Source organism: Eptesicus fuscus, chromosome 6, assembly GCF_027574615.1.
Source record: "Eptesicus fuscus isolate TK198812 chromosome 6, DD_ASM_mEF_20220401, whole genome shotgun sequence".
NCBI classification, from domain to species: Eukaryota; Metazoa; Chordata; class Mammalia; order Chiroptera; family Vespertilionidae; genus Eptesicus; species Eptesicus fuscus.
Window position 1 is genome coordinate 74,178,785 of NC_072478.1, and position 25,526 is coordinate 74,204,310.

General features: G+C 48.5%; 1 protein-coding gene across 1 annotated transcript in view; it reads right to left on the reverse strand.

Moving 5' to 3' along the window:
• Positions 1-25,526, reverse strand: part of FSTL4 (follistatin like 4) — a 334,585-nt gene that overhangs the window by 304,069 nt on the left and 4,990 nt on the right. Inside the window, exon 2 of the mRNA XM_008142339.3 lies at positions 22,553-22,682. Within this exon, the coding sequence (XP_008140561.2) occupies positions 22,553-22,672 (120 nt within the window). The 5' untranslated portion in view covers positions 22,673-22,682. The remainder of the gene's footprint in view (positions 1-22,552; positions 22,683-25,526) is intronic.

Below are 25,526 nucleotides of genomic sequence, written 5' to 3' on the forward strand. Positions count from 1 at the left end.
TCAAATAAGCTAAAAAACTAAGCATAGATTTTGACAATATCATGATGCTACAGGGACAAAAAATTAGGCTGTCCAAAAAAAGAGTAGCCCTAGTAAACGTAGCTAACTTTCAGTTAAGATCATATATTTTCAAAGAACTTCTATTCCTGAGCAGATCAAAGAAAAGTAAATCTTCTGTGGAAGACAATAAGTTACCCACAGACTTTACAATTTCTCATATGTAATGTCCACCAAACAATTCAAAATTAATAGGCATTGCAGGAAATGGGATCAAATGACTAAAATCCAATAAAGTAGACAGCAGATACAGACCCACAGGTTATCCAGATTTAGAATTATCAGACACAAGCTCTAGAATAATTATGACTAATATGTTCAGGAAAAGAAAATATGTTAAATTTCACCATGACATTGGAATATATTAAAATAAGAATCAAATGGATATTCTAGAACTGAAAATTAAATAACTGAAAGAATTTTTTATTGATTCATTTTAGAGAGGGGGGAGAGAGAGAGAGAGAAAGAGAGAGAGAGAGAGAGAGAGAGAGAGAGAGAGGGGGAGAGAGTGAGAGAGAGAGAGAGAGAGAGAGAGAGAGAGAGAGAGAGAGAGATGTTGTTCCACTTATTTATGCAATCCTGACCAGGGATCAAATCCAAAACCCTGGCATATTGGGACAATACTCTAACTAATTGAGCTACCCATTCAGGGCCTAACAGATACATTTAATAGGAGCTTAAACATAACTAAAGAGAGAACTAGTAAAATGGAAGCTAGGTCAGTAGAAAATAACCAAACTAAAGATCTGAAAGAGAGAAATAAAAAATGAAAAATACAGAAGAATATGAGAGACATTATGGCACATGGTGAAATGGTCTAACAAGCGTGTAATTGAAGTTTCAGAGTGAAAGGAAAGGGGAAAATAGGTAGAATCAATATTTGAAGTGATATTGGTTGAGAATTTCCAAAATTAATGAAAGGCATGAAACCAGAGATTTAGGAAGCTCTAAAAGCCCAGTAAGATAAATACAAAGAAAACCATCAACAGGTACTCAAAGAAAAACACTAGAATATACAGAGAGAAAAAAGGCTTGAAAATGGCCAGAGGGAAAGCAGAGGGGGTGAAAAGGATATATTACTTACAAAGGAGCAACAATAAGACTGATGGCTGACTTTTCAGGAAAAAATAATGGATTCAGAAAACAAATGACATCTTTAAAATTCTGAAAAACACTTAGAAATCTAAACTCAGTGAAAATATGGGAATTCATAAGATAAAATAAAGACTTATATAAACAAACAAAAACTGAGAATACTTTGCCAGCAGATTAACAGTAAGAGCAATAAAAGGAAACACTGAACAAAAGGAAAATTTTGAGATGAATGCACAGTTATGCAAGAAGGAACAAAGAACATAAATAAGGAAGGTTAAAAATCAAGAAATCTAATTTTGGCCCTAGCTGGTTTGGCTCAGTAGATAGTGCTTTGGCCTGCGGACTGAAGGGTCCCAGATTCAATTCTGGTCAAGGGCACATGCCCAGGTGGCAGGCTTGATCCCCAGTAGGGGGCATGTAGGAAGCAGCCGATCAATGATTCTCTCTCATCATTGATGTTTCTATCTCTCTCTCCCTCTCCCTTCCTCTCTGAAGTCAATAAAAATATTTTTTTAAAAGAAATCTAATTTTGGCTATTTAACACAACATCAATAACGTCTTCCAAGGTAATAATATTTGGAAAACTAAAATTAATGCAATATGATCACAAATGGTCTGGAGTTCAAATGAAATTGAATATGAAAATGTGCTATTACTATCCAAAAAAAAAAAAAAAGAAGATAAAATTAGTGCTATGAGGTCAAAGGAATGAGATTAAAAAAAAAAACAAAAAAACCTGATAGATTAAAAAAAAAAAAGACAAGAAAGGACAGGGGAAGAAAGAAACCAAGAACAGAAGGGAAAATGTGTTAAATTTAAGTCCATTTAAAAAAAAGTAGACTAAATAATCCAACTAAAATACAAATGTTGAAATACTAGATAAAACAAAATTCAATTATTTGCTACCTATAAGAGACACACCATAAATAAAAAGATACAAAAAGGTTGAATGTAAAAAGATACAAAAGATAAACCATAGTAATGCCAATTAAAATAAAGTTGGTGTAGACAATGTAGACTCTAAAACAAGAATTATTATTAGTGACAAAGAAGATGATTCATAAAGATAAAAAGGATATTTTAACAGGACTACATAGCAATTCTAAATTTATACACATATAATAGCATAGACTAAATATATATAAAGTCAAAACTAAAAGAACTGCACTCTAGTGTGGCTTATGTTCTTTGTTCCTTCTTGCATAACTGTGCATTCATCTCAAAATTTTCCTAGACCTCTGAACCAGGAGGTCATGGTTCAATTCCCAGTCAGGGCTCATGTTCAGGTTGCGGGCTCAATACCCAGTAAGGGGCGTGCAGGAGGCAGCCAATTGATGATTATCTGTCATCATTGATGTTTCTACCTATCTCTCCCTCTTCCTACCTCTCTGAAATCAATAAAAATATTTTTTTAAAAAACACTGTAAGAACCAAAAGAAGAAATCTACATTGACAAATCCACAATAATAGTTGGAGAATGTAAGAAACCTCTGTAACTGACTCATAGAGTAAGTAGAGAAAAAAACAGTAAGGCTATAGAAGATTTGAACCTCATGAACAAACTTGATGTAGTTGATGTACATCAAACACTGTGCCCCAAAACTACATACTGCACAATATTTCAAGTACCCATTCAACATTTATAAAAACTAGTCATATGCTGAGTCATCAGGATGTTTCAATGAGTTTCAAATTATTAAAATCATACAGAGAACATACATATTTTTCTGACTGTAGAGAAATTAAATTAGAAATTAATAACAGAAGACTATAGAAAAAAAATGTCCAAATATCTGATCCATGAATCTAGAAGTATACTGTATAATTTCCTAAAGAAAATCACAAAGAAAATGAGAAGATATTTTGAATTGAATGATGACTGAATAATAGCATTTAAAAAATTATGGGATGTGGCTAAAGCAGTAGTTAGAGGGAAATTATAGCCTTAAATGCATGTAGAAAAAAGTAAAGGCTAGAAATTGATGACCTAAACATCTATCTCTAAAAGCTAGGAAAAGGACAATTTGAGCCCATAAACAGTAGAGGGGAAAAATAAGTTAGGAGCAGAAATCAATGAATTGTAAGAGAAAAAAAAATAATACCACAAAATTTTAAAGCCAACAGTTGGTTCTTTGAAAAGATAATAAACTTGATAAATTCCTAAGAAGGCTGATCAAGAAAACAGAGAAAAACATATATAGAATTAAAAATCAAGCAAGAAACCACATATATCCAGTTTCTGAGTTTATGACAAAGGTGTCAACTCCATACAGCTGTACCCCGACACCTTTGGTGAAGTAGTTTGCCTCCTAAGCCTCAGTTTGTTCATCTGCAAAATCAGGCCATGATGGTGCCTTCCTCATAGAGTAGTTTGACGTTTAAGTGAAACAACAATAAGCCTGTACCATGCTGAGCACGGTGGTTGGCACACATCCATCCTCCTGGTGGCTGTCATCATCACTACCGCCATTAATGAAGTTAACTAACGGAGAGGGATGGTAAAATCATTTGGGGGAGGCAATGAGTGCAATGGCTCCATCAGTTATTGAGGCGAAATAAAAATCTGTCTTTCCCGCCTCGGCTCAGTGGTTAGAGCGTCAGTCAGCCTGGGCACTGGAGGGTCTCGGGTTCAGTTCCTGGTCAAGGGGGAATGTGGGAGGCAACCAGTCAATGTGTCTCTCTCATATCAATGTTTCTCCCCCGCCTCCCTCTAAAAGTCAATGGAAAAAACATCCTCATTCCTTGGGTAAGGATTAACAAAAAAAAAACACACCTGTCTGTCCAGTACTTGAAAATCAACCCCCCAAAAGCTGTAGCAGAACTGAATAGAACACAGCTCACTGGAATAACTGACACCAAGGCCCTGGGTTCATTGCCTAAGGGGAAAATTATTTGCTGCAGAAGCTTCAAACAAGACGGTTATAAATGAGAGCTAGCGCATGGGCATTACTTAATGACTAAATTTCTTTAACTAAAAATCTAATTTTATTATGGTATAAATCACACTTTCTTGAAGGAGGGAATTAATTTTAGATTTTTCATTCACTGTTCATAACCTTTCCACGAATTTGACAGCCAAATCATTTTAAATGTCATTTAACCAATACAATACAACAGCTTTATTCCTCATTGTACCCTTCCCAGATCCATTATCTTCCACTATAATGTAGAGGAGCTTAAGTAAAAAATTACCATTCCATAAAGCTGTATTTTACTGTGCCGTTGAACTGCATAATCTTTATTTTTGAATCAATATAATGTGAGGGCTGAGTAATATTTTTCATAATCCAAAAATCTATTACAGATCCTCAGCTTGAGAGCTGCTGAAAAAGCATGAATGAGGAGCCTCAGACTCCATGCCAGGGGGGCCTTCTCACTTCCACTCCAGGCTGTGCTCCGAGCTCAGGCTGCGCACGAGGCTCAGGAAAAGGGTGGTGTAGCGCAGGCCCAGACCACAGTCACACCTCCTCATCCACCCCTGATGACAGGGTAAGTCTCAGTCTGTCACTTGAAATATTAAGGGATTCTGTGGCTTCTGGGAAAATGTTGGCTGTGTAGGTTAGGAAAATGGGGCTCAAAAGTACCCACTAGTAAGAAGAGATGCCAGGAAAGTTAAGCCGAAAGGAGCGCGACATGGCCAGGTCTTTGTAGACAAAGCAGAGGTGAGCCTGGCACAGATGAGGCACAACCTGCTCAGGTGGGCAGCTGTCGGCCGGCCCTCTGCCCCTGCCAGTGTCCTGATGGTGAGCCCAGGGTCCAGCCTCAGAGGAGCTGAGGACACTCCCTTCCTCAGAGTTCCCTAGGCCCCAAGTGCCCGAAGAAGCTACAAAAGGAAGCCCACGTGTTCAATTTATAAACCATTCGATACAGTGGAGATGGAAGCTGTGCTATCAGGGCTAATTCAGACTGAAATTCTGACATCTAAATTCTACTTTATTCACTTCTGAGATGCTCTTAAAACTAATGCTTCTTTAACAACCCTTCCTGCGATTTTTCATTCGTTCATTTGAATTTTAAAGGTTTGACTCTAACCATTTCCATTTTTGCTAGCAAGACCACCTTCTGCAATTGAAATCTTCACCTGGACGGGCAGGATACAGCTAAATGAAGCGACGCCTTACGTGGCCTGTGTTCCGTCACTGGCTCCCGTTTCCTGAGCCCACACCGAGCCCTTTGTACACTTTATCTCACCGGTATCGTTCAGTTAAAAGCAGAAGGAAAACCTCCCATTGTTAGATTTCCCAGCACAACATGCCTGGGCCTTAAAGCCAGATAAAGAAAGGGTTAGGGGATTAACCTTACACTCAAGGCTGGTTTGAGGGCCAAGTGGATAATCCCGCTAACAGCAGAGTTTTCTGGGCAAGTGTTCAAGGGAAATGCCAGCAAGGACGTGCCAGCTCTGGAGAAATGCCACCCAGGCAAGAGGTCAGCGCTCATCTGCGGCCTCACAGAGAACTGCCCCGAGTCCTCGGGGGTGGATGGGCTATTGATGCCTTACAGGCATGCTGAAGGCGGGAGAGGCACAGGCGGCAGTCCTGAACCCCAAGATGCTTAGGTAGCTAAGGGAGTTGCTTTGGCCTTTCAGCCAGCTTCACCCACAACCTGCCCAATCAGGTGAGGCCTTGCTGCCTTTCTCGGGAGACCACGAACAGAAGGGGTGGGGCTGGGCATGACAACACAGGCAAAGGAAGTGAGTGACCTGCGCTGGGCTGAAACATGGCTGACACCGTAAGATCTGTGTCCCTTGTATTTCCCATCCAATAACAAATGGATCAGTGTCAGCAAACTAGTGCTTACACAGGACAGGAGAGTGTAAACAGAGGTTTATCCAGACAAACGGCAGAGACCACGTATAGACAATTTTGAAAAAATATTAGAAACCTCTTTGTGATTGAGGTGCAAGTCATCTATTTTGGTTGTTGTTTTTTTTTAAATCACTTTTATGAAGCTACTATAGCCTCCCTGTGGCACACAAGTGAGGAACATCAATTTTATTATATGTCCCTGAGGGATCCTGTGAAACAAGACCCTCGAAGCCTCCAGGAAGTCTGAAAAACCTGCTTTTGGTCCTAACTACTCCACCAGCTGTAGCCCTGAGAGAGCCATCTCCCACCACAGTTCACCCATCTGTAAAATGGGGAGACCAGACAGCCCAGCCAGGGCGAATCAGAAGCATGGGCTGCGTCTCACAGGCCATTCTGCCCAATGCTTTCTGAGGCAGAGCAGAGGTTGCCCAGTATAGGAGAAAGCTGCGATACTCTAAAGAGAAAGGGGGTGGATGGTAACTATAAAACACCAGATAGGAAAGGTAGTGTGAGGATATTTGCCAGGCCTTCAAAAATTAAGACCCGTTAGGAGTTAATTTTCTCATTTTTAAAAGTAAAGAATGAATAGACTATTATATGAGAATTTAGGGATTTTAAATTCTAATTTTTAAAACTCTATCTTAAAGGTTATTCATTTACAATTTTTTTTAAAAAAGTTGACTCCAAATTTAAGGCAGTCTTCTGTGGCTAATCTCCCACAGCAACAAGTAAACATTAAAATTGCGTTTGACGGAATAAATGTCAAAGACTAATTGATCACTCCACCTTGTTAAACATAATTGCCTGCACACAGCCAGGCTAAGAGACCAAGAAGGAAAGAGGGGCCCTTTCCGGTTTAATCTCTCAGACAACCCAACAAATTAACGTTTTGATTTGGAAAGTGATCCACATCTCGGCCTCCACACAAGCAATCACTGCGTGAGGGACTCTCCTAACAATTAGCAGCCTGGGGCTCTGACTCGGCATGGGGAGGGGGGAGAGCAGGGGCCCTTCATGACAGTCACCTCCAGCGACACGAGCAGGACTCAGCAAGCCCAGCACATTGCGTGCCCTAAGAAAATCAAGACTGCCTTGTGGGTGTTCGGGGGAGGACAGATGGCCCCTAGGAGGAAAGGGGACAGGTTCACATGTTAATTATTCATCATACCCTCCAGGCACCTTCCAAAAAGATCATGTCACCTGCTTAGCATGACATTCAAACCTGCCCCGTTTTCCCTTTCGGCCAGCTGTAAGCCCAAGATGAGATTTACTAGTAGAATAGCCGGCATCTAGAAAATTAAAAGACAAAAAAGGAAGAAAGGCTACCCTCCAGCATGCTCCTCATGTCCACTTTTCATTCTTGCTTTTGTACGTGGAGTGGCCGGGGCAGGCATGGGGCAGGCATGAGGCGGGGGGGAGGGGTCACAAATGCAGACGATCCGACATAAAGATGCAAAATCTTGCAGAGCCCTGGTGGCGCAGGGGTGGGTGAGAGGGGGCAGCTGGGAAAATGGACTGCAGGCCAGGGCTGGGCAGTGTCTGATAGCAGTCAGGCTGAAACACGTGGCGTGGCCGACAACTAAGGACAGGCACCCTCTTCTCCCAAAAGGGGCAGTAAAGACCTTCTAATCCAACCCGAATCTCTCATCTTGCCCAGAAACAGGCCCCCTCCCCTCTGATCCTCCAGCTCGGTCAGTGACCCCTCTGCCCTCCAGGGCGCCCTGGCCTCCGAGGCGTGGCCTCCGCCTACCCTTCACTTCCTTTCTGGTCACTTCCAGCCTCCGTGGGCTCGGCTTTGCGCGTGCATTTTTGTCAGGCCTAGTCCTCCTATGCCCACCACGTTGACTCTCCCCAGACACCCCGATGGGTCTCCTGACCTATTCGTTTACTCATTTGGTCATGTGTTCATTCATTCAACAAATATGTACGGTCCTGGGATACAGCAGTGCCAAGACAGACGCAGCCCCTGTCCCCACAACGCTATGATCTCACATGGAGAAACATACAACAAGCAAGCAAGTGAGATTCATAAAACACATGTGTTACAAAGCTGCACGGCCAGAAACAAAACAGGGAGTGGGGACAGAATGACAGAGGGTTTTGTATTTTAGATAAAGTGGCGGGGGGGGGGGGCGGGGGCAAAGGAGGGAGCAGGGGGGAGGGCCCCCCAAGGGCTGTTGTTTGAGTGGAGACCTTCCCCGCTGGAGCATGACCTTCCCTGCTCAGTCACCCCTTCTGTCCAATAAGCAGGCCCCTCTCCATCACCCGCTGCCCCTCAGAGCAGCGGCACCGGCGCTGAGAAGCGGTGGAGGAAGCAGCTGTGAGCATCTGGCCGTGAGCATCACCAGGGCAGCTCCGTCTGTGAGCCTCCACACCCTCCTCCTTGGATCTTCACAGCCCCCGGCTCCCACCGGAGGAGCCGCCGACGCCTACTCCCTCCCACAAACCTTCACCACCCTGCTTCCGACCAGTGCTTGGTGATTTTTGATTGTTGTCTGAATAAATAATTGGCCTGGACTCCCCTGGGCATCTGCTTTTGTACCGGGAGATAAATCCCCAAGCACACTTTAATTAGAAAGCACTTCCTTTGTACCACTATAAAACTTATATTAAAAATGGAACTTAAAGTAGTTTAAATTAAGTGACTTATATATAATTAAAAAGCCTTTAAGGCACAATAAGGCTCTTTTTCAATTCCCTTTTATAGCAGAGTCAGAAAGGAAGGAAGGTGCCCGGTGGCTGGCGTGGCTGGATTGCTATTCACCGAGCCGCCGGCCCACGGAGAGTCCCAGGTAAAACCAACAGCTCTTCCCTGTCTTCCCCTGGCTTCTCATGTGGGAGGCGCCACCAGCTTCAGGTTGCTCAGCTGCCAGGTGAGATTCAGGGCGGTGCCTCTGCGATTGTTGTGAGAACGAGCAAGGGGTGTGCAAAGAACACTCTGCACCACTCTGGGGCTGGAGCGCGCGCCGCCAGCTCAGGGCCAGGCCAGCCTCAGTCACCCCCACCCAGAGGGGCTGGTGTTGGGGCAAGATACATGGATTCCTCGTCCCCAAAAGCCTGAATATTCTCTCTCCTAAAGAGCGGAGTCTGAGGAGGACATTGGTGAGGGAAGTGTTTTGACGGAATTGCTTCCCTAGGCTAACCCAGTGATTAAAAGACCCAAACAGGGCCCAGGCACATCCCCGAACAATGAAGTGCAACCTCTGGGGCTGGGACACGGGCATCAGCACTTTCTTGAAGCTGCAGATAATTCAATGTGAGGACAAGAGCAGGAACCACTGAGCACAAATATCTTACAACCTCTCCCCCAGTACTAGGTTCTCACTCCGCACGTCACTGCTCCTTACTGCCTCCTTGGTGCTGCAGCCTCCGTGGGCCAGCGTGGCTTCCACAGGTGCCGGCAGGGGGCTGCTTGGTGTCACTGGCACAGAACCTACACAGGGAGGTGCCTAAGGAGGGACGGCGTTCTCTCTCAACAGGGACGATGCCGTGTGAGCTCGCAGTCGCAGCAGCCCTGGGCGCAGGGAGGAAGGCCGGCAGGCGCAGCACCCAGAACTGAGAAGCCGCTCTGGTGATGGGAGCGGGGTGACTGCCTGGAGGGCGTGAGCTGGCTGTCTGCAGCCCCGCAGGTGCACAGCCGGGCCCCGGGCCCCGTACACTGAGCCACCAGCTGCAGATGCTCACATCCAAGAGCTTCCGCTTCCTCAGCGCTAAGGTGAGATTCAGGTCGTGCCCATGAGATCCTTGTGACAATTGAGAGAGGAGGGTACAGGGAGCACCACTGTTTGGTGGCTGCTGGAACTCACCAGTCTCCACCCACCCCCCTACCCCAAGACAGCACCTTCGGAACTGATGGGCATCATCCTGCCCCAGCACAAAATGGAAGAGGAGCTCACCCATGTTTCAGGGCTTCTGCGGGGGGGGAGGGGGGAGGCAAGGGGCCACAGTTCTGCTGTGACCAGTGGGCAATGACCAGGAAGATGGAGTGGAGTGAAGGCTCCATCGGTGGCACAGGGTCAATCGAGAACCATCAACACCTGACCAGAGCTGTCCCCTCACACCTCCTCCTACGTGCACCCAGGCTGGCATCCCTGATTTTCTCTCACCCTTTGGGGCTTCCCATTGGCTCACTGGCTCCAGCATCCAGAAATGCTGGAATTCCTTTCCCTCAGCTTTCTGTGGAATGGGCACTGTGTGTATCCTGCCCTGCCCACCGAGCTGCCCCGCCCTCCTGGATCATGGGCAGCTTTGATCACTCCCCAGCCACGCCCATTCCATAGGTGGGGTGCCCTCTGGATGAGGCAGGCATGCCTCTGAAGGAGCCGCTGCCCATGACCACAGCGTGGCCAAGCTCTGTGCCCGTCTGCCTGGGGCTGTCCTACCCCTGGCAGGAGAGCCCCCCCCCCCCCACACACACACACAGAAGGAGCATTTGGGCTTGCCTCTGGCTACAACTAGCACTGACGGTTTTATTCTCTTCCTGTGGCTGGCGGGAGTCAGCAAACACCAGCCTTTTCCCACTACGTGTCCTGACTCTCCAAAAACCTTTGTCTGTAGGTAACTACTCTGCACACTAATGCTGGGGATCCTGCCTCCTCCCTAAGATCAAGGTTCCAGAGCCTAGCTTTGAAAGGAGACACTCTGATGAACCCTCGGGGACTCCCCAAGGCCAGGTCTTAGAAGCAGAAACAGAGACCACACATCATCACGCTTAGGTCTGCATCCAGAGGCCAGGCAGGCACCTTCCCATGTGCACGGGCACAGCAGTGGGGGCAGATGCTCAGGGACCCACAAGACAATGGCTGCAGAGTTCTCACAGACCCCCTTGGAGAACTGGAAGGAAACAGCCAAAAAGATATTAATTCTCCTAGGATCAATGACTCCCCTGCAGGCCCTTCCTGATGGGTAGGAGAAGATACCAGAACGATGTGTGCACTAGGGAGCCGGTAGGGGAGGCGGTTAGGAGCATAGGCAGGATGGTCAGAAGGCCTGTCCACCCAGCTCCCCCACTTAATACACGGAGACCTCCCACAGCTCACCCACCTCTGAGCCCCTCACAAACTCGTTTAAAGAAGTCAGTGAAGGGATCTACTTAAACTTGGACAAAATGGTAGCTGCTTAGTAATGCTGTCATCACTGAGCTATAGGAAGAATTCCATCTCCAAAACCACAATTCCTAGCAGGAATCTCCTCCTTCCTCCCGTAAGGAAAGGATGAGACATGTCATCCAGACTTCCAGCCCTGAGCTCCAGAGGTCCCCCTGCCCCCCACCCTCAGGTGCCCTCTGTCCCCACCACTCCAGAGCTCTTGGTTACGCATAAATAGACATCACACAGACACCACGTTCCTAATGCAACAAGACTCTGCACCTGGCTGGGAGCAGAGCGCGGCCCAGAGCCGGGGAGCTCCCCGCGCGTCCTGTCGTCCGTGATGACTGGCCTAATTACCCCGCAAGTGCGATGCTGCTCACTGATTCCACTGGGCGTCAGGCTCTCTGAGAAGAGGCATCTGGTAAAGCCAGGACTCGCCTCCCATGTTGCCCCTTTACTCTCCCCAAGAATGACTCCAGCTAAACCTCGAAGCAGCTGCACAAAGGAACTCCCTGCAGCCACAGGATATGAGACTCTGGAGTCACAGGGCCACGTCCGAGCCCCAAAGCCGGCTCAGTTTTGGTGGGCAGGGTGTGGGCACAGGCCCGGGTGTCAGGTGCACAGGCACCAGGACGGTCAGGGTCTGACCTTGATATGTGAGTCGGCACCCAGAGGTCAGGCAGACTTTATAACAAGTCTTCTGGGAAAACCCAGAGAGGGATAAGCGAGGCTTCCGAGCTGCCCCGCTACAGATGGGCCGGGTTGGTGGGGGAGGGTACCGGTGAGACAGGTAGGGGAAGGTGGGCAGGCAAAGAAGAGCAAAGATTTAAGACCACATAGGCAGGCCTCCTCCCCTGACTCCGGCTCTCTAACAGTCTCAGCGCACATTGCTCTGGGCACGTTCTGAGAGGCTGGAGGCTGGTCCTCGCTCTCAGCAGCCCCCTCCACTGACATGAACTGCTCTCCCGCTCTCCAAGGCCTGCACCCACACCCTCTGCTCAGAACCCCTACATGTCACCTCACATACGCAGACCTGTCCCCTATGGATGGGACCAGGGCAGATGCTTCTTCAGTCAAGTTCCCAAAGACTAGACCTCCTCTGAGCAGTCCAGGGCCCTGGAGCAGGAGGCCCGAGTGATGGCAGGGCCAGGGCCACGGCGCTGATGTGACATGGTGAGGTCCACAGGGTGGGGTGTACAGCTCTGAGGAAAAGCCAGTCTCCAGAGGAGAGAGACATGGAGGATGGGAAGAAGAAGAGGAGGGCGGCTGCCTGATGCTCGATGCCCTGAGCCCACCCGCAGCCGGCAGTGGGCTCCAGGAGACCCCTGGGCTCAGGATGTCCCTTCCTCATGGGCACATCGGGAGGAGAGTCTGCTCCTGGCCATCAGGGGTCCCAGGTGGCTCACTTTGCCAGCAGCCTGGACACCCAGCCCACCAGTCTCTTCTCCTTTTTCCTCCCACAAGATATGGTCCTATTCCAGCCCATGCCTACACTTACATACTGTGCCCACCCAGATCTCCCCCACCCTCTCTAAGGCCCTCTGCCTCCCAGAAGTCCTCCCTTACCCCTGCTCCCACCCAGCGCCTCTCTGCTCTAAACTCACGCCACCCACGGTTTGGCCCACACTGTAGCCAAATATGCTTTCTACGGTATTCACGGCTCACCGGGTGTGAGCATACAGCTGATTTCCTAAAGCTCTGCTTGCGCCTTTTCCTGCTCGCGGTTACACGGTGAGATGCCAGCCTGCGTGCAGGAACTTCCCGGGGAGCAGCTCATGACCATCTCTTCCTGTATCGCAGGAATGGTTGTTTTGAACGAGGTCAGGTTTAAATTTTATTACACATATCCGTGAAGCACAGAGAATTTTGTTCTAGTCAGCATGGCCATAGAAGTGTTTCCATTCCTAAAAATGACCAAACCCATTGGGACAGCCAGTGGACAAGGACAGACACCTAGCCCCAGGTGGGTCTAAAGCAAGAGCCTGGCCTGTGAGACAAGCATCCTGTTGTGGGATGGGGGGGGGGGGGCGGCGTGGGGGGAACCCCCACAGGCAGGCGCTAGTGGCTTCCTCCTTCATTAGCCAATAAACAGACTGAATTTTCTTCAGGCTGAGGTTGAGAACTTAATTGAATCACTATACACAGGTTAGAAAAGAGTAACAATTGACAGAGGTGTGTAATTCCTTCTGCTAACTCAGATTCCCTCAGCAACTGCGGATTGCTCCATCTACCTCCCAATCCCTGCACCCACCCCCAGGTCCCCCTGGTCTTCAAGCCCCCAGAACGGAATCATAAATCCTCTTTCTCGTCACCTACTTGGCCCAGGGCCAAGCACAGAGCTGGGTGCTCAATGGATACTTTTGATGACTAAGGTTTAAGTCCACCAGATATTCCTGTTGGCCCGGACAACCCAGGGCCCAGAAACCCACGCTCGGTAGGTAAACGGAGTCCTGAGAAGGCCCTTGATTGGGGACGTAAGGACATACCCCTGAGCTATGCGGCCAGGGGATGAACACCCACGCATGAGGCAGAAAATCCCCTTCTCCACAGCCAAATGCTGAAGTGGAAACAACCGCATATGTAACAGCCCAACAGCAGAGAGTGGAGGAGGAGGAGGAGGAGGAGGCACCGTGGGGCAGTTTTTAGAAGCACTCCAATTAGAGCCCCGCCTGGCAGGCCTCTCCCATCTGACGTCTCCCAGCGTGCCCACGTGCAAGTCTATTTCCTTGAGCGGATGCACAAAATGTGGCATCAGCAGAAGCACAGAAACCCGAGGTCGTTACGACAGAGAAAGTTTCTGAGCACGCTTTAACCTTTTGCACTAGGATGTCAAGTGTGACTCGACACGGTTAGCATCGGTAGCAGGAATCGAGAAAAAAGCAAGTGAGTGCAAAGGGTTAAGTGCAAGGCCAGAAAGGGAAATAAATAGGAAGAGCTCTGCTTTCTTTAACCAGAGAGCGGGCTTTAGGTGATAGAACAGCTTAGACACGCTTTTAATCCAATTGTCCTAAGATGACTGTCGGGAAAAGCCATCAGAAGCCTTACACCTATGTAAGGACATCTCCAAAGAGAACTATCCCCATCGCCCTCGGGCGCTTCCTCCCTTCGCAGGGACCGCTGGCGGCCACCCTCCCCGGAGCCACAGACCGTTTCTGCTGACTGAAAATTCTGCGCACGAACAGAACACCCTGCGTGGGTCTGACTTTACATTTCCTTCTCTGGTTCCCTTGTTGGCGAGGTCCAGGTGTGCCTGCCTCAGTGATGCTGGCCTGGCCACAGAAGGGACAGCCGGAGCCACGCGGGCCCCAGGGACCCCCTCTAGGAAGGCACAGCCTCTGAGTGGAGGACTCTGCTCCCGCCCACACACACAGCCCATAGGACTCCCTTAGCTTCCTCTGATTCAGGAAGGACGGTGGAAAGATCTGAAACTGTGACAAGATTCTATTATAAGTAGAAACCAAAGACAGTCAGGCGACTCTCTCCTGGGATTTCTTTTGTAAGGAGTCCTAGAAACTCTAGTCACCTTGTCCAAATTCCTACGTGATGCCAAAATGAATAATAAAGATCGCTGACTCATTCACTCACCTGACAGATATCTGAACGTCCCACTTTGTACCAAGCTCTCCTGGACCCTGGGGGCCCGGGGGAAGCTCGCACGGGGAGATTTACCTTTCCACCGGGGAGAGCACCCTCCCACCCCCAGAGCCAACCTGCTAAACACGGAGTGACAAGGGCTATGGCCCAGGGGGACATGCCAGGCCGTGGGGAGGGAGAGGTACACAGTGGGGTTCTGAGATTACAGCTCTGACTGCCACCTTCTGAGCAGGTGCTCGGTGCCAGGAATCACAGGTGCCATCTCGGTCCTCATGACGGCTCTGACAGCGGTGCTGTGATCATCTGCATTTTACTCATCGCTAACCTGAAGGTCACAGGGAGGAAGGGCCCTCAGCACACAGCTGGCAAGGGAAGACACAGGTTAGAGCCGCTGGGTGCTCCGACTCGAGGCCCCTGAGACAGAGGCAGGGCTGGGTTCCTTAGGAGCCAGTGCAGACAGGCAGCCCGTCAGGCGAGGGGTGCAGCCCCAGCAGGAAACACCAACTACGGGGTTTTAAAACAACAACAAATATCCTAGAGGAGAAAGCAGGAACGTGGAACGTATAGGGTTTGCTTAGGAGAGGGGGGTGGACAGCAGCCATTTCTCCCAGAGCCCAGAGCTGCCTGCATCAGGCGGCCCACCCAGCCAGCCAAGCCGCCGGGAGCACCGAGGCCACTCAAGCCTGCGTGGGGCCAGATGTGCTGTCAGAAAAGCAGGCCGGCTGCAGAGGCCCAGGCCCCGGGGAAGAGGTCCAGAGAGCGAAGGGAGTGTCTCAGGTGCAGAGACCTCACTTGGGCCAGGCTAGACCCGGAATGCAGAGCCTCAGCGACAATCCTGTGGTCTGGTCCTGAAATAAGCAGGGTTTGGGCGGGCTGCAATGAGTTACAAGGTTCCTCCGGTGCTTGAGGTCTCTGCTTGGTTCTCCCCCACTGGGCCATCTTCCAAGTTTGGGAGCGGGTGAAAGGACTAACAGGCTTTACTCCGACGGCAGAGAGAAAGCCAGCCCTATAACAGGCGGATCATTAGAATTTACACACGCCCGTGCCACTCCCAGCTCCACTGCCATCACCGGGCAGTTATACTCACTCGCTGACCCCACAGCCATACCTCAGCGCTCTCCTCCACCTCCTCACCCCCACCCACCAGCCCTCCGTTGCTGTCCGATGGATCACACTGCAGCCCAGATCCTCAGGGACGACGACGCCTCATAACATGATTGTGTGGCACCTTCCCTTGGAGAGGAGGAAGAAGCGCCAGGGAAACCGCTAGCCGCCCCTTCCCCCAATCCCGCCAGGATTCGGCCTCTGTCTCTGCTTGTGGTGATCCACTCGTGGCAGGATTCTGGGTCGCCACTCCCTACTAAGCCCCGAAGTGCTGTCAGAACACATTTTTAAATTAAACTGAAATGAAGTTAATTTTGTTTTCTGAATATCACTATAGTCCTTGAAATGTCTGAGCACAGCATGGGGCTAGGAACTGTCTGTCTCCAGGGTCAGCTGGCGGGCAGCCCCATCAAGATGAAGTGTTAAATGAGAATGCTCAAGTTTCACTTTTTTTTTTTTTTTCAAATTACTGACACTATTACAGATGTCTCTCATTTCCCCCTACTTTGCCCCCCTCCATCCAGCCCCCGCCCCACCCCAGGCCTTCACCGCCCTATTGTCTGTGTCCATGGGTTATGTATACCAGTATATGCATATATGTTCTTTGGTTAATCTCTTCCCATCCAATCCCCCAAAAGCTCTTGGAACCAGGACCCCAGGAAGAAAGAGAAGGGATTTCCTTAGTCCATGTCTTCCTGTCTCAGGGGAATGCCTAAAGCCAAAATGCAAATGTGTGTGGTCACCAATCACGAGGGAGGTCAGGCTCAATGGACAGACAGCTTCTCAGCCACTGGGACACATGTCCTCCCCACAGCATCGCCTGGCCCCCACTGCAGCTCCCTCAGGGGCCGCCTGCTCCAGTACGAGGCCCACCGCATCCTACGGCCAGCGTGGCTGGAACCAGGCCCTCCGCCTCCCAGGTGGTGGAGACAAGGCAGGGCCAGGAGCTCAGAGCAGAAGCCACAGCAGTGAAGGCAGAAGGACAAAGGCCCTGGGAGGGAAGAGTGAGGCCCACCTACATGAGGCCTGTGACAATCTGTCCGACACCAGCAAAGCATTTACTTCTCTCTAAACGGGAAGCCAGAGAGACAGCCCATAGTCACAGAGAATAAATCAAGCAGATGATGGGGGCCCGGCAGACCTGATGCTGCCAACTCCCCCAAAATGGAAATCAGAGCCCCATTTACAACGCAGGGCCTGCTGTCCTGATTACAGGGTGGGCAGTGTCCTAAAGGAGCACAGCTTATTCAGCAGCAAAGGCATAAATAAAGTAGTTAGATGAGTAAACGCTAAATGAAGAGGGAAAAAATAATAGTTCTCTGTGAACTCATAAATATTCATTTTCCCGGGGCATTGAACTTCTCAGAGCCAATTAAAACTCTGTCACCTATAATCTCAAAATACTAAAAGGGCAGTGCACCGACCCATACAGAGCAAAAGGCTCCCCGGGAGAGGTGGGTGAGGAGAAATCCAACCCAAAGGACGAAGACAGCCACTTCCTCTGTCCAAGGATAAAGAACAAGAGCTCCAAAGAGGACACTAGCCAGGCAGCTGCGCTCGTCCAAACAGCCTGATGGGCCCGGGGGACAGAGACTAGGACAGGACACCAGTATGAGTGGCATGGAGGTGGTGGTGAGAGAGAGCTTAGGGTGTGGCTGACCCTCAGGATTTAAATCACCTACAAACAAACCAAGGAGGAGCGCTGGGATCAGAGATCTAAGTATCTCCTCTCCACCTGCTTGCTTGAAAATAGGTGAAAATGACTCCAAACCCAGGCTATTTAAATTCACCTTTCCCCTCACCTACCTGTCCCTGCCCCCACGCCCATCCCACGTCATGTTATTTCCTGGCATGACTGCAGCGTGCACATTGCTCTTTCCCTCCTGACAGCAGTGAGCACTGTCGTGTTGGCAAGAGCTGACAAAGGCCAGGCTTAGTCACCAGCTGGATGCTCCTCCTTGGGTGTGTGTATGGGGCGTGGGGGAGGACGCCTCTAGAACTTTCCTGCCCAGTGTGCCCTGGGACTGGGAGTAGCGGCATCACGCGGAGCTCGTGAGAAATGAGAATGTCGGGCCCAACCCCGATCTACTGCATCAGCCTCTGCATTTACAGGCCGCCCTGGCTGTTCACAAGCTCACAGAAGCTCCAAGGGTGCTGGCACAGGGCACAGCCCACGCCAACTTGCGGTGGGAACCAGCTCATCCAACAGCCCCATGAACTTGGAGCATTTGCCACCTTCTTTCACCTTGAAAATTGTGGACTTACGCACACATCTGCAGATGCGAGGTCGTGCTCTCCCAATGTCACCTGAAAAGCTAAAGCCCACACCCTCTGACCCAGCAGAGAGCCATGCTGAGCGTACAAGCCCAGAAGAGGCTGCCCCACACCCCACTTGCAGTAGAAGTCCTGTTCCTCGAGAAGGGGTGCAGGCAGCAATCCCAGAGCTCCCTGCCCGTGAAAAAACCCCTGTGCCTCTTGCTGAGACACTTTGCCCATCATTTTCTTTGAAAGTCCATTAAATGCTAGATTTGGCAACAGTGAGCATTTAGGAAGGGTGATGCCGGGGACACACAGGAGAGATACATGCAGGCCTGTGCTGCAGGCGAAGCAGAGAAAACGCCCAGCATCCAGCCTGGACCTGTCTGTCCACAGGGCGGACCAAACCCACAAAGCGAGGGGCAGAGTGAGCAGAGGTGCCAATGGGCAGACCTTACAGCCCATGGAAGATCAGCTATTCTTCCCCAGCAGCCAATCAAAAGGAAGGGCCAGGAGAGGGGAGGGGAGGGGGGAGCACAGTACCAGAAAGGACAGGGGAGTATTGCCTTAGATTCAGTCACATGTGTAAGAACAATGACACTTTAAGAAAATCTTTTTTCTTTTAATTAATGCCCAGTCTTAGCAGCCCAAGTCCTCCTGAAAGCCCAACCAACACAGAAGAAGCCAGAGCAGGTAAGGGCTCTGCAGTGAGGAGCCATCCTCTCAGAGGCAGGAGTGTCCGTGAGCGCAGTCTTGTGAAAAAGGGGAAAGGGCCAGTCAGCCAGGGAGGATGGGGCTTTCCTAGGCTGACCCTTGGGGTTAGGAAACAGGGGAGTCATCCTTGTTACGGACACCACCGGACACAGTTCTTCCTCCAAGACTTCCCATGAGAATTTGCATAGATCAAAAACACGTGGTGTCTGACCTCCAAGCACATCTCTGGCCCGTAAGCACTGAGGCTTACAAAGCTAACAGTTTTCATAGGAGCCAACGTGACTGTGTCTAGTTATCTAGTGCAGGACTAGAAACTAGGAGGAAGAGCAATTCTGAAAAAGTTCGGTAAGACACATGAAGGATGCATAAGGCTGTGTACTGGCCACCATGCAATCCTAGAGCCCAGTGAGTGGAGGGAACACAGCATCCAGGGCCCAACGTGGGGGGCCCTCCTATAGATGCCTGCTCCTCAAGAGGGGGTGAGTTCCTGGAGCTGCCACCACATCACTTCTCACTTTCCTGGTTCCCCCCAAATATAAAATTCTACCAACATTGATTTTACTACTGTTTCTATATTAGCCAGAGCATAGGGGGAAGGGAAAAATATAACTTTCAGAATTTCAGTAAGTTGTATCTCTCAGAATTATTTCTTCTGAATTCAGAATTGCATTAGTATTCTAGGCCATTCTGCCACTCAACCCTTTTTAAAGAGCAACTCCACCCAGCTAAATTTCTTTTTATCTATGTTTGTAAAATGGCAAACTCCTTGAAGCTATGTCAACTGCAGTCTTTGTTCGTAAAACAATTTAACAAAATTCACATTTGCTGTAATTGCTTTAGAAATATAGGAACACACATGCATTGGTCATTTAATTCTTACTTACCCTTAGGTCACTCAAGTAATTGGTACAATAACTTGAAAGGCAAATCAAATCTTATTAATGCTTTCCAAGTACTTTAAAAATCTTAAGCGAATGAATGTTTTGTAAATTACTACTCTCAGGAAGAAAACAAACACAGAAACATTTTACCATTTAGTTCCTGAAACAGTCTTTAGATTTATTTTGTGAGTCTCAAGAAACTCTGTTGGTTTTTATTCTTCCAGAAAATAAGACTGTCTGAGGAAACTGCTAGAGGAGTTTCATGTGGTTTGGGCAGTGAGTTATGGATATGTTAATAGCTACAACTCAAAGAAAAAAACTACCCAGGACCTATAACACAGGGACTTCCATGGATGCGGATAAGATACAAGCCTGGCTTGGCTGGCAGGCGGCTGGGGAGACCATCCGTGTCTCCACTGGAAAGGAACCCGCTGTGCAGGGAGCTGTCACACTCTTAAGTACCAGGTTGTCTAATCGGGATTTGGAAAGCACCCGTGACTTCATGACTACTACCAAAATGTTGAAAAATATTGATTGGCTCAGAAGCACACTGAGCTTCTATTTTGCTCTTAAAATGATCAGACACTGTGAGGAAGAGAAAGATAAATAAGATAGGCTTCATCTATGGGGGGGAAAAAAGGTAGCAAAGACTAGGAGTTCAGAGGAAAAGATTGAATGTAACCAAGAGTGGTCAAAGAAGGTTCTGGATAAAAGGTGAGCGCCAGAGCTGAGCCTCAGAAGAGGGGATGATTCAGGCATGTGGAAGGAAGGGACAGCCTCCTGAGCAAGAAGACCCTGGCGATAAGTGTGTGTGTGTAGGGGGGGGGGGGGGGCGGGGATAGGGCGTGCATAAAGTGTGACCAAGGTCAGCAAACTAAGCAGTTACAAATGTTCTGTCTCTGTCTAAACATGTACTGAGGTGGTCCCTTGTCCTGGGCCCTTCACGTCATCATCAGCTCATTTAACCATCACTATAAGCAGACTCCCCGGGTAGAAGTGACAACCCTTTGCAAAACCCCATCTATAGCGAAGAGCATTGGATGGATGCAGTTGCACCTGCAGGAAGAGTCTGCAGAGGCGTCACTTCCTTTTCTGGAAGCAACAAGATTCCTGGAACTGGCACCCCGCCAGGTGGCTTGGTGGGCTGGAGCCTTTGTCCCACGCACCAAAAGGCTGCGGGCTCGGTCCCTGGTTGCGGTACACACAGGAGGCAACTAATTGATGTCTCTCTCTCACATTGATATCTCTCTTTCTCTTTCTTTGTCTCCCTCTCTCTTTCTCTCAAATCAATAAAAGCATCGTATCCTCAGGTGAGGATTAGAAAAACAAATTCCTGGACCTGGAAGACAATAGCATCTGTCCTAATGGGGGGAGAGGGAGAGCAAAACCACACCCCCAAACAAAAAAGCCTCCCTTCCTCAGGATGAGCAGTAGCTGCTCTTTCTCGTTGGTGCACAGAGTATTAGGGTGTTGCCCAGCTAAGATAAAGAGACCCTAAGTTGATATTAACTTGTCTTCAATTTACCTCCATCTAAATTCCACCTTAATCGACTGGACTATTTTACATGAAAGAAGTGATTCGAAGCAGTGGGCCAGCGAGCCCCAACAGTAAGCAGTCTAAGTAAGCAACCTACGTGTTTGCCTGTTTGCTTTGCTATCAAATATGCCACAGTATATTTGTAGGATTTAGGTGATCGTTTCTCTCCGTGGATGCGAGAATAATGATTAAGCCATTCCAGGATGCTGTGCTCCCCAGCAAGTCAGCCTCCAGACTCTCTCAAAAGAGCATTAAGTTGCGTCCTTCACGGATTTAGATGGGAGAGATAGTGTTTCTATTTAATCATCTGCTCACCACAAAAGGAAGCCTCGCTAACTTCAGCAGGAAAAGTGTGCGGCAAATTACTTCTGAAGCTCCCTGAAGATTAAGGCCCCATAGGTTTGGGACTGCATTACAATTAAGTAATAATGAAAGAGAAATCATATCATTTGATCAAATAAATGCATTAACCCAACCCTACACTTTGTACCGTTACTCGCTCGCTGGCAGTGTTGACTTTTTGAGGTAATTTTTCTCTCATCCCACAGGACAGGAAATGCACACAGAGGGAAACAGGGGGTGGGGGAAAGGTGTGCATGGAGGATGGCAATGGAAGTGCAGGTGCCCTGAGCTGCTCTTAGATGAGACGCAGTATTCGCTGCATCATAGGGAAAACCCCAGGGGGTCTTGAAAGTCATTTCTTAAAGCTCAGCACATACAAAACCTTTTCTGCAGAAAAGCTGTGTCCCCCATGAGCCCCAAATTCATGAGGCCTGCTACCTGAGCAGGGTGAGGTGTAGTTCATGAATCCTCTTCATTACTTAAGACCAAGTTCACTAAGCAATTAGCAGTATATCAGACTCTCCAGGGAGGTATTTGAGAACAAGTTTTCCAAGCACTTTAGAAGCATTTATATACACCTAGCATGCCATTAATCATTCTCATCTGTTCATTAAGGCGGCCTCCCAGAGGACCTCCCCTTGCCAGTTCTTTCTCAGCATGCTCCTTTTTATCTATAGACCTGAAAAGGAGTTCATTTCTCTTAAAATATATTTTATAATTAAAAGGCTTCATTCATTCACATGGGGTGTGCTCCACCCATGAGTCTGCATTTTCTGGGTTTTATTGAATATACAGAAAGGCGGTTCTCTTGAGGTCTTTGTGGAAGACAAACCTTGCAACTCCAGCTGGGTTTTGGAATGCATTTTCAGCGTTGGAGAGATTTAGACCATTACTTACAGTGTGATGTAAACCTTCTGTCCGTATCAACACATGTTGCTTCTTCTGTCCCCTACCAAGAAGGGGACCAATTTAAATTCACACTGCAATCTAACTGATATAAACTAAAAGTGAAGGGGTAAGTCAGATACTGTAAAGCAATCAGTTTGCAATGTCAGGTCAGCTGCTAAGTGACAATACCTCTGCCTGCGACTCCTCCACATCCACGCTCGGGCCTCTTCCTGGGACGGTCCATCCCAGCACAGCCCGCAGGGAGGCCCCAAGCAGTGCGAGATGCAGCCAAGCGTGTTCTGGTTTCATTTTGTTGAGTCTGTTGAGAAAATGGCAAGGGCTTAGAATTAAGTGTTACAAAGTGCAAGCAAGTCGTGGGGTAGTTACTATTTGTACTCCAGAATCAGATAAACTTGAGTTAAATCCTAGCAACAACTTTTCCGTTCTACTATGGAGAAGTTATATGACTTCTGAGCCTTGGTTTACTCCTCTCTAAAATGGAGTCAATAATACGTACCTCATAGGGTTGCTGTGAGGATGGAAGGAGTCAGTGCCAGGCGCACAGTAAGGGCTCTATAAATGCTAGCTGCTCTGTAGAAGCCCACCTGAAAGGCCACCTACCACTACGTCTATAAGAACAGACCAGGGTGACAAAGCTGGGCCCCTCTGTGAGGTCACCATGCACCTATGCCTCGGTGTCCTCAGAAAGCAGTTAGTGCTCTATAAATGCTGATGAGGAATCATGTTAAGCCCGTGGCAGCCCGTTTGCAGCTGATATCTCAGTCTACAAGCTTCAAAATAGAATTATAAGGTCCAATATTTTCATTTCAAGACCAATCATTTTTGCAGCAGAATCCAAGCAGCCCATGGATAATGGGATTTCAATCACTTTTAAGGTTTTTCCTGAGGCTCCCGTGATAAATGGTCTAAAGTCCCAGAAGACAAGACATGGGCAATTCAAAGTAATCACAGAATTACCTGGATGAAAAAAACTAAGGATCAGCTACAATAAATATTCCACTCCCTGTCATGTGCTGGGCATTGTACTAACGGGGACCAGGACACAGACTAGTCCACTTGCACAAGTAGCTGTAGTTTTTTTTAAAAGGGTTTCTACTGTGAACATATTCCGACCTCAATTTCAGTATCTCTACGAAACAGAGCAAGATAGAACGCATGGTGCAGTGTTTACAACTCTTACTCCAGGCGCTTTAGGGGTTATTGATTTCTGTGAGCGCCACACAATTTAGTACCTAATTGCATGTGGTCCACACTGCATCTTGATCCTGGCTGGGAGATGGAAAGACACAGAGCGCCTTGGAGGCCAGCAGCCCATGGGACCTGGCTTAGGGCTGGTCCAGAGAAGGCGCCCCAGTCAAAAAGGATTAGCTGCCTGAGGGACATTACAGCCCGTTGGAGGAGTCCACCCCTGTTCACCCCCAAAGGCAACAGCTTTGGAGGACTCCGACCCTAACAAAGGGCGTCAGAGGTGCCACATGGTCACTAGTGCTCAAACACACACACTCCTGCCACATTCCAGGTATCCTTTGGCCTCTTTCCACACCCAAATAGAGCTGCCTCTCCAGATTTGCTGTATGTCCCCAGCTTGAGGCAGAAATGCCCCCCAGGAAGGAGAAGCAGACTGAAAAGTGTGGGCAGGTAGCACGGTTCCACGAAAAGGCAAGGTTATAAGTTCTGACTGTCTTGTACGAGAAGGTGTCTTCTTAAATTAAAAAGAGTCCATAGGCTCCCACTCCTACATCTGTTCCTCCAGCTGCTCATCTTCCACATCTGTTGGCAAAGCTGGAGCTACGAGGGCAACAGTCCAGGTGTCAGGTAAGTATAGCGTGAAGGTCACAGTCACGCCCCCTTCGACCCCCCCACCCCCACCCCGCCCCGCTCTGCACTCTGAAGGAGGCAGAGGTAAGTGGAAAGGTATGGCTTTGGCTGCCACCTGGGAGAGGATGGGAGCATTCTCAGCAGCCACCCACTCAGCACGCCCCATCCAGCACTCTACCTGGGGCCTGGGGGTTCCTCCAGCACTGGGGAGGAGGGAACATCACACTCAGGCGGGGAAAGGAATAGAAATGTCTTTCCCGAACTGCAACCCGTTTTTCCAAAAATAAACATGGCGACTCCCTACTGTCCATAAATTATTCTCTCCTGAACACAGAGACCCGTTCCAGACACTGCCAAAACCGGTTGCTGGATTTTGGGAAATTTTTTAAAACCAGCAACAGTAACTCAAGCTAGAACTAGAAAGGCATTGCTTCCCACTCTCCTTTATTAATTCTTTCCTACTTGCCCACTCTCAGCAACAGTGCTGCTGGGCTGAGCACACACAGGCAAGGTCTTTTCTCCCTGCTCATGCCTTCCAGCCCAAATAAACTAAAAAAGCAAGGCCATCAAGACTTATTCTAGTTAGTGTCCAGCTGTCAATTCCAGGAGTTAGGAAATATTCAAGCCACAAAATTTAGTTTTCAACTTGCCTGGTAATCCAAGACCAGTTATGTTTGATGTTTTATTGTTAATGGGTGGCATCAAAATAAAATCCACTCATTCTAATTGCTGTTTTGGCAAGCTGCAAATCACTTCCCTTTAGGAGCATGCAGCCTGACCTCTGGCTTTAAGCCAGCTATTCTGTGTTTTGGGAAGCTGGAGCTCAGCCCTGTCACACCTGGACTTGTCCCTGGATTCATCTGGTTTGTACTGAGGTCCTGGGAGATTTTATTTGAATGCAGGAGAACACAGGAGCCAGGCCAACCCCTGAAACATTCCTAGGCAGCTTCTTTGTAAAGCTGAGCTCAGCTCGGCTATCACTAGATCAACCTTCATTTGCATGGTAGATGTGTCATTCTATTCTCTGGGTGAGTGACAATTCATTACATCTATAGTAGCAACAGCCTAAAAATTTACAACTCAAGCTTTATGACAGTTCAGTTCATAAAAAAAGAATTAATATTGGGTCTAAATCAATTTTGATGATCTGTCTAATAACCAAGTAGAACTATTTGGTTAACACTTATATAGCAACTAGAAGCCCGGAGCACAAAATTTGTGCACTTGAGGCGGGGGGGGGGGGGGGGCGGGTAGGTATGGCCATGTGGCAAATAAGTGGTAGAGATGGGACTTTGAGCCAGGCAGCTGGACTCGATATCTACGC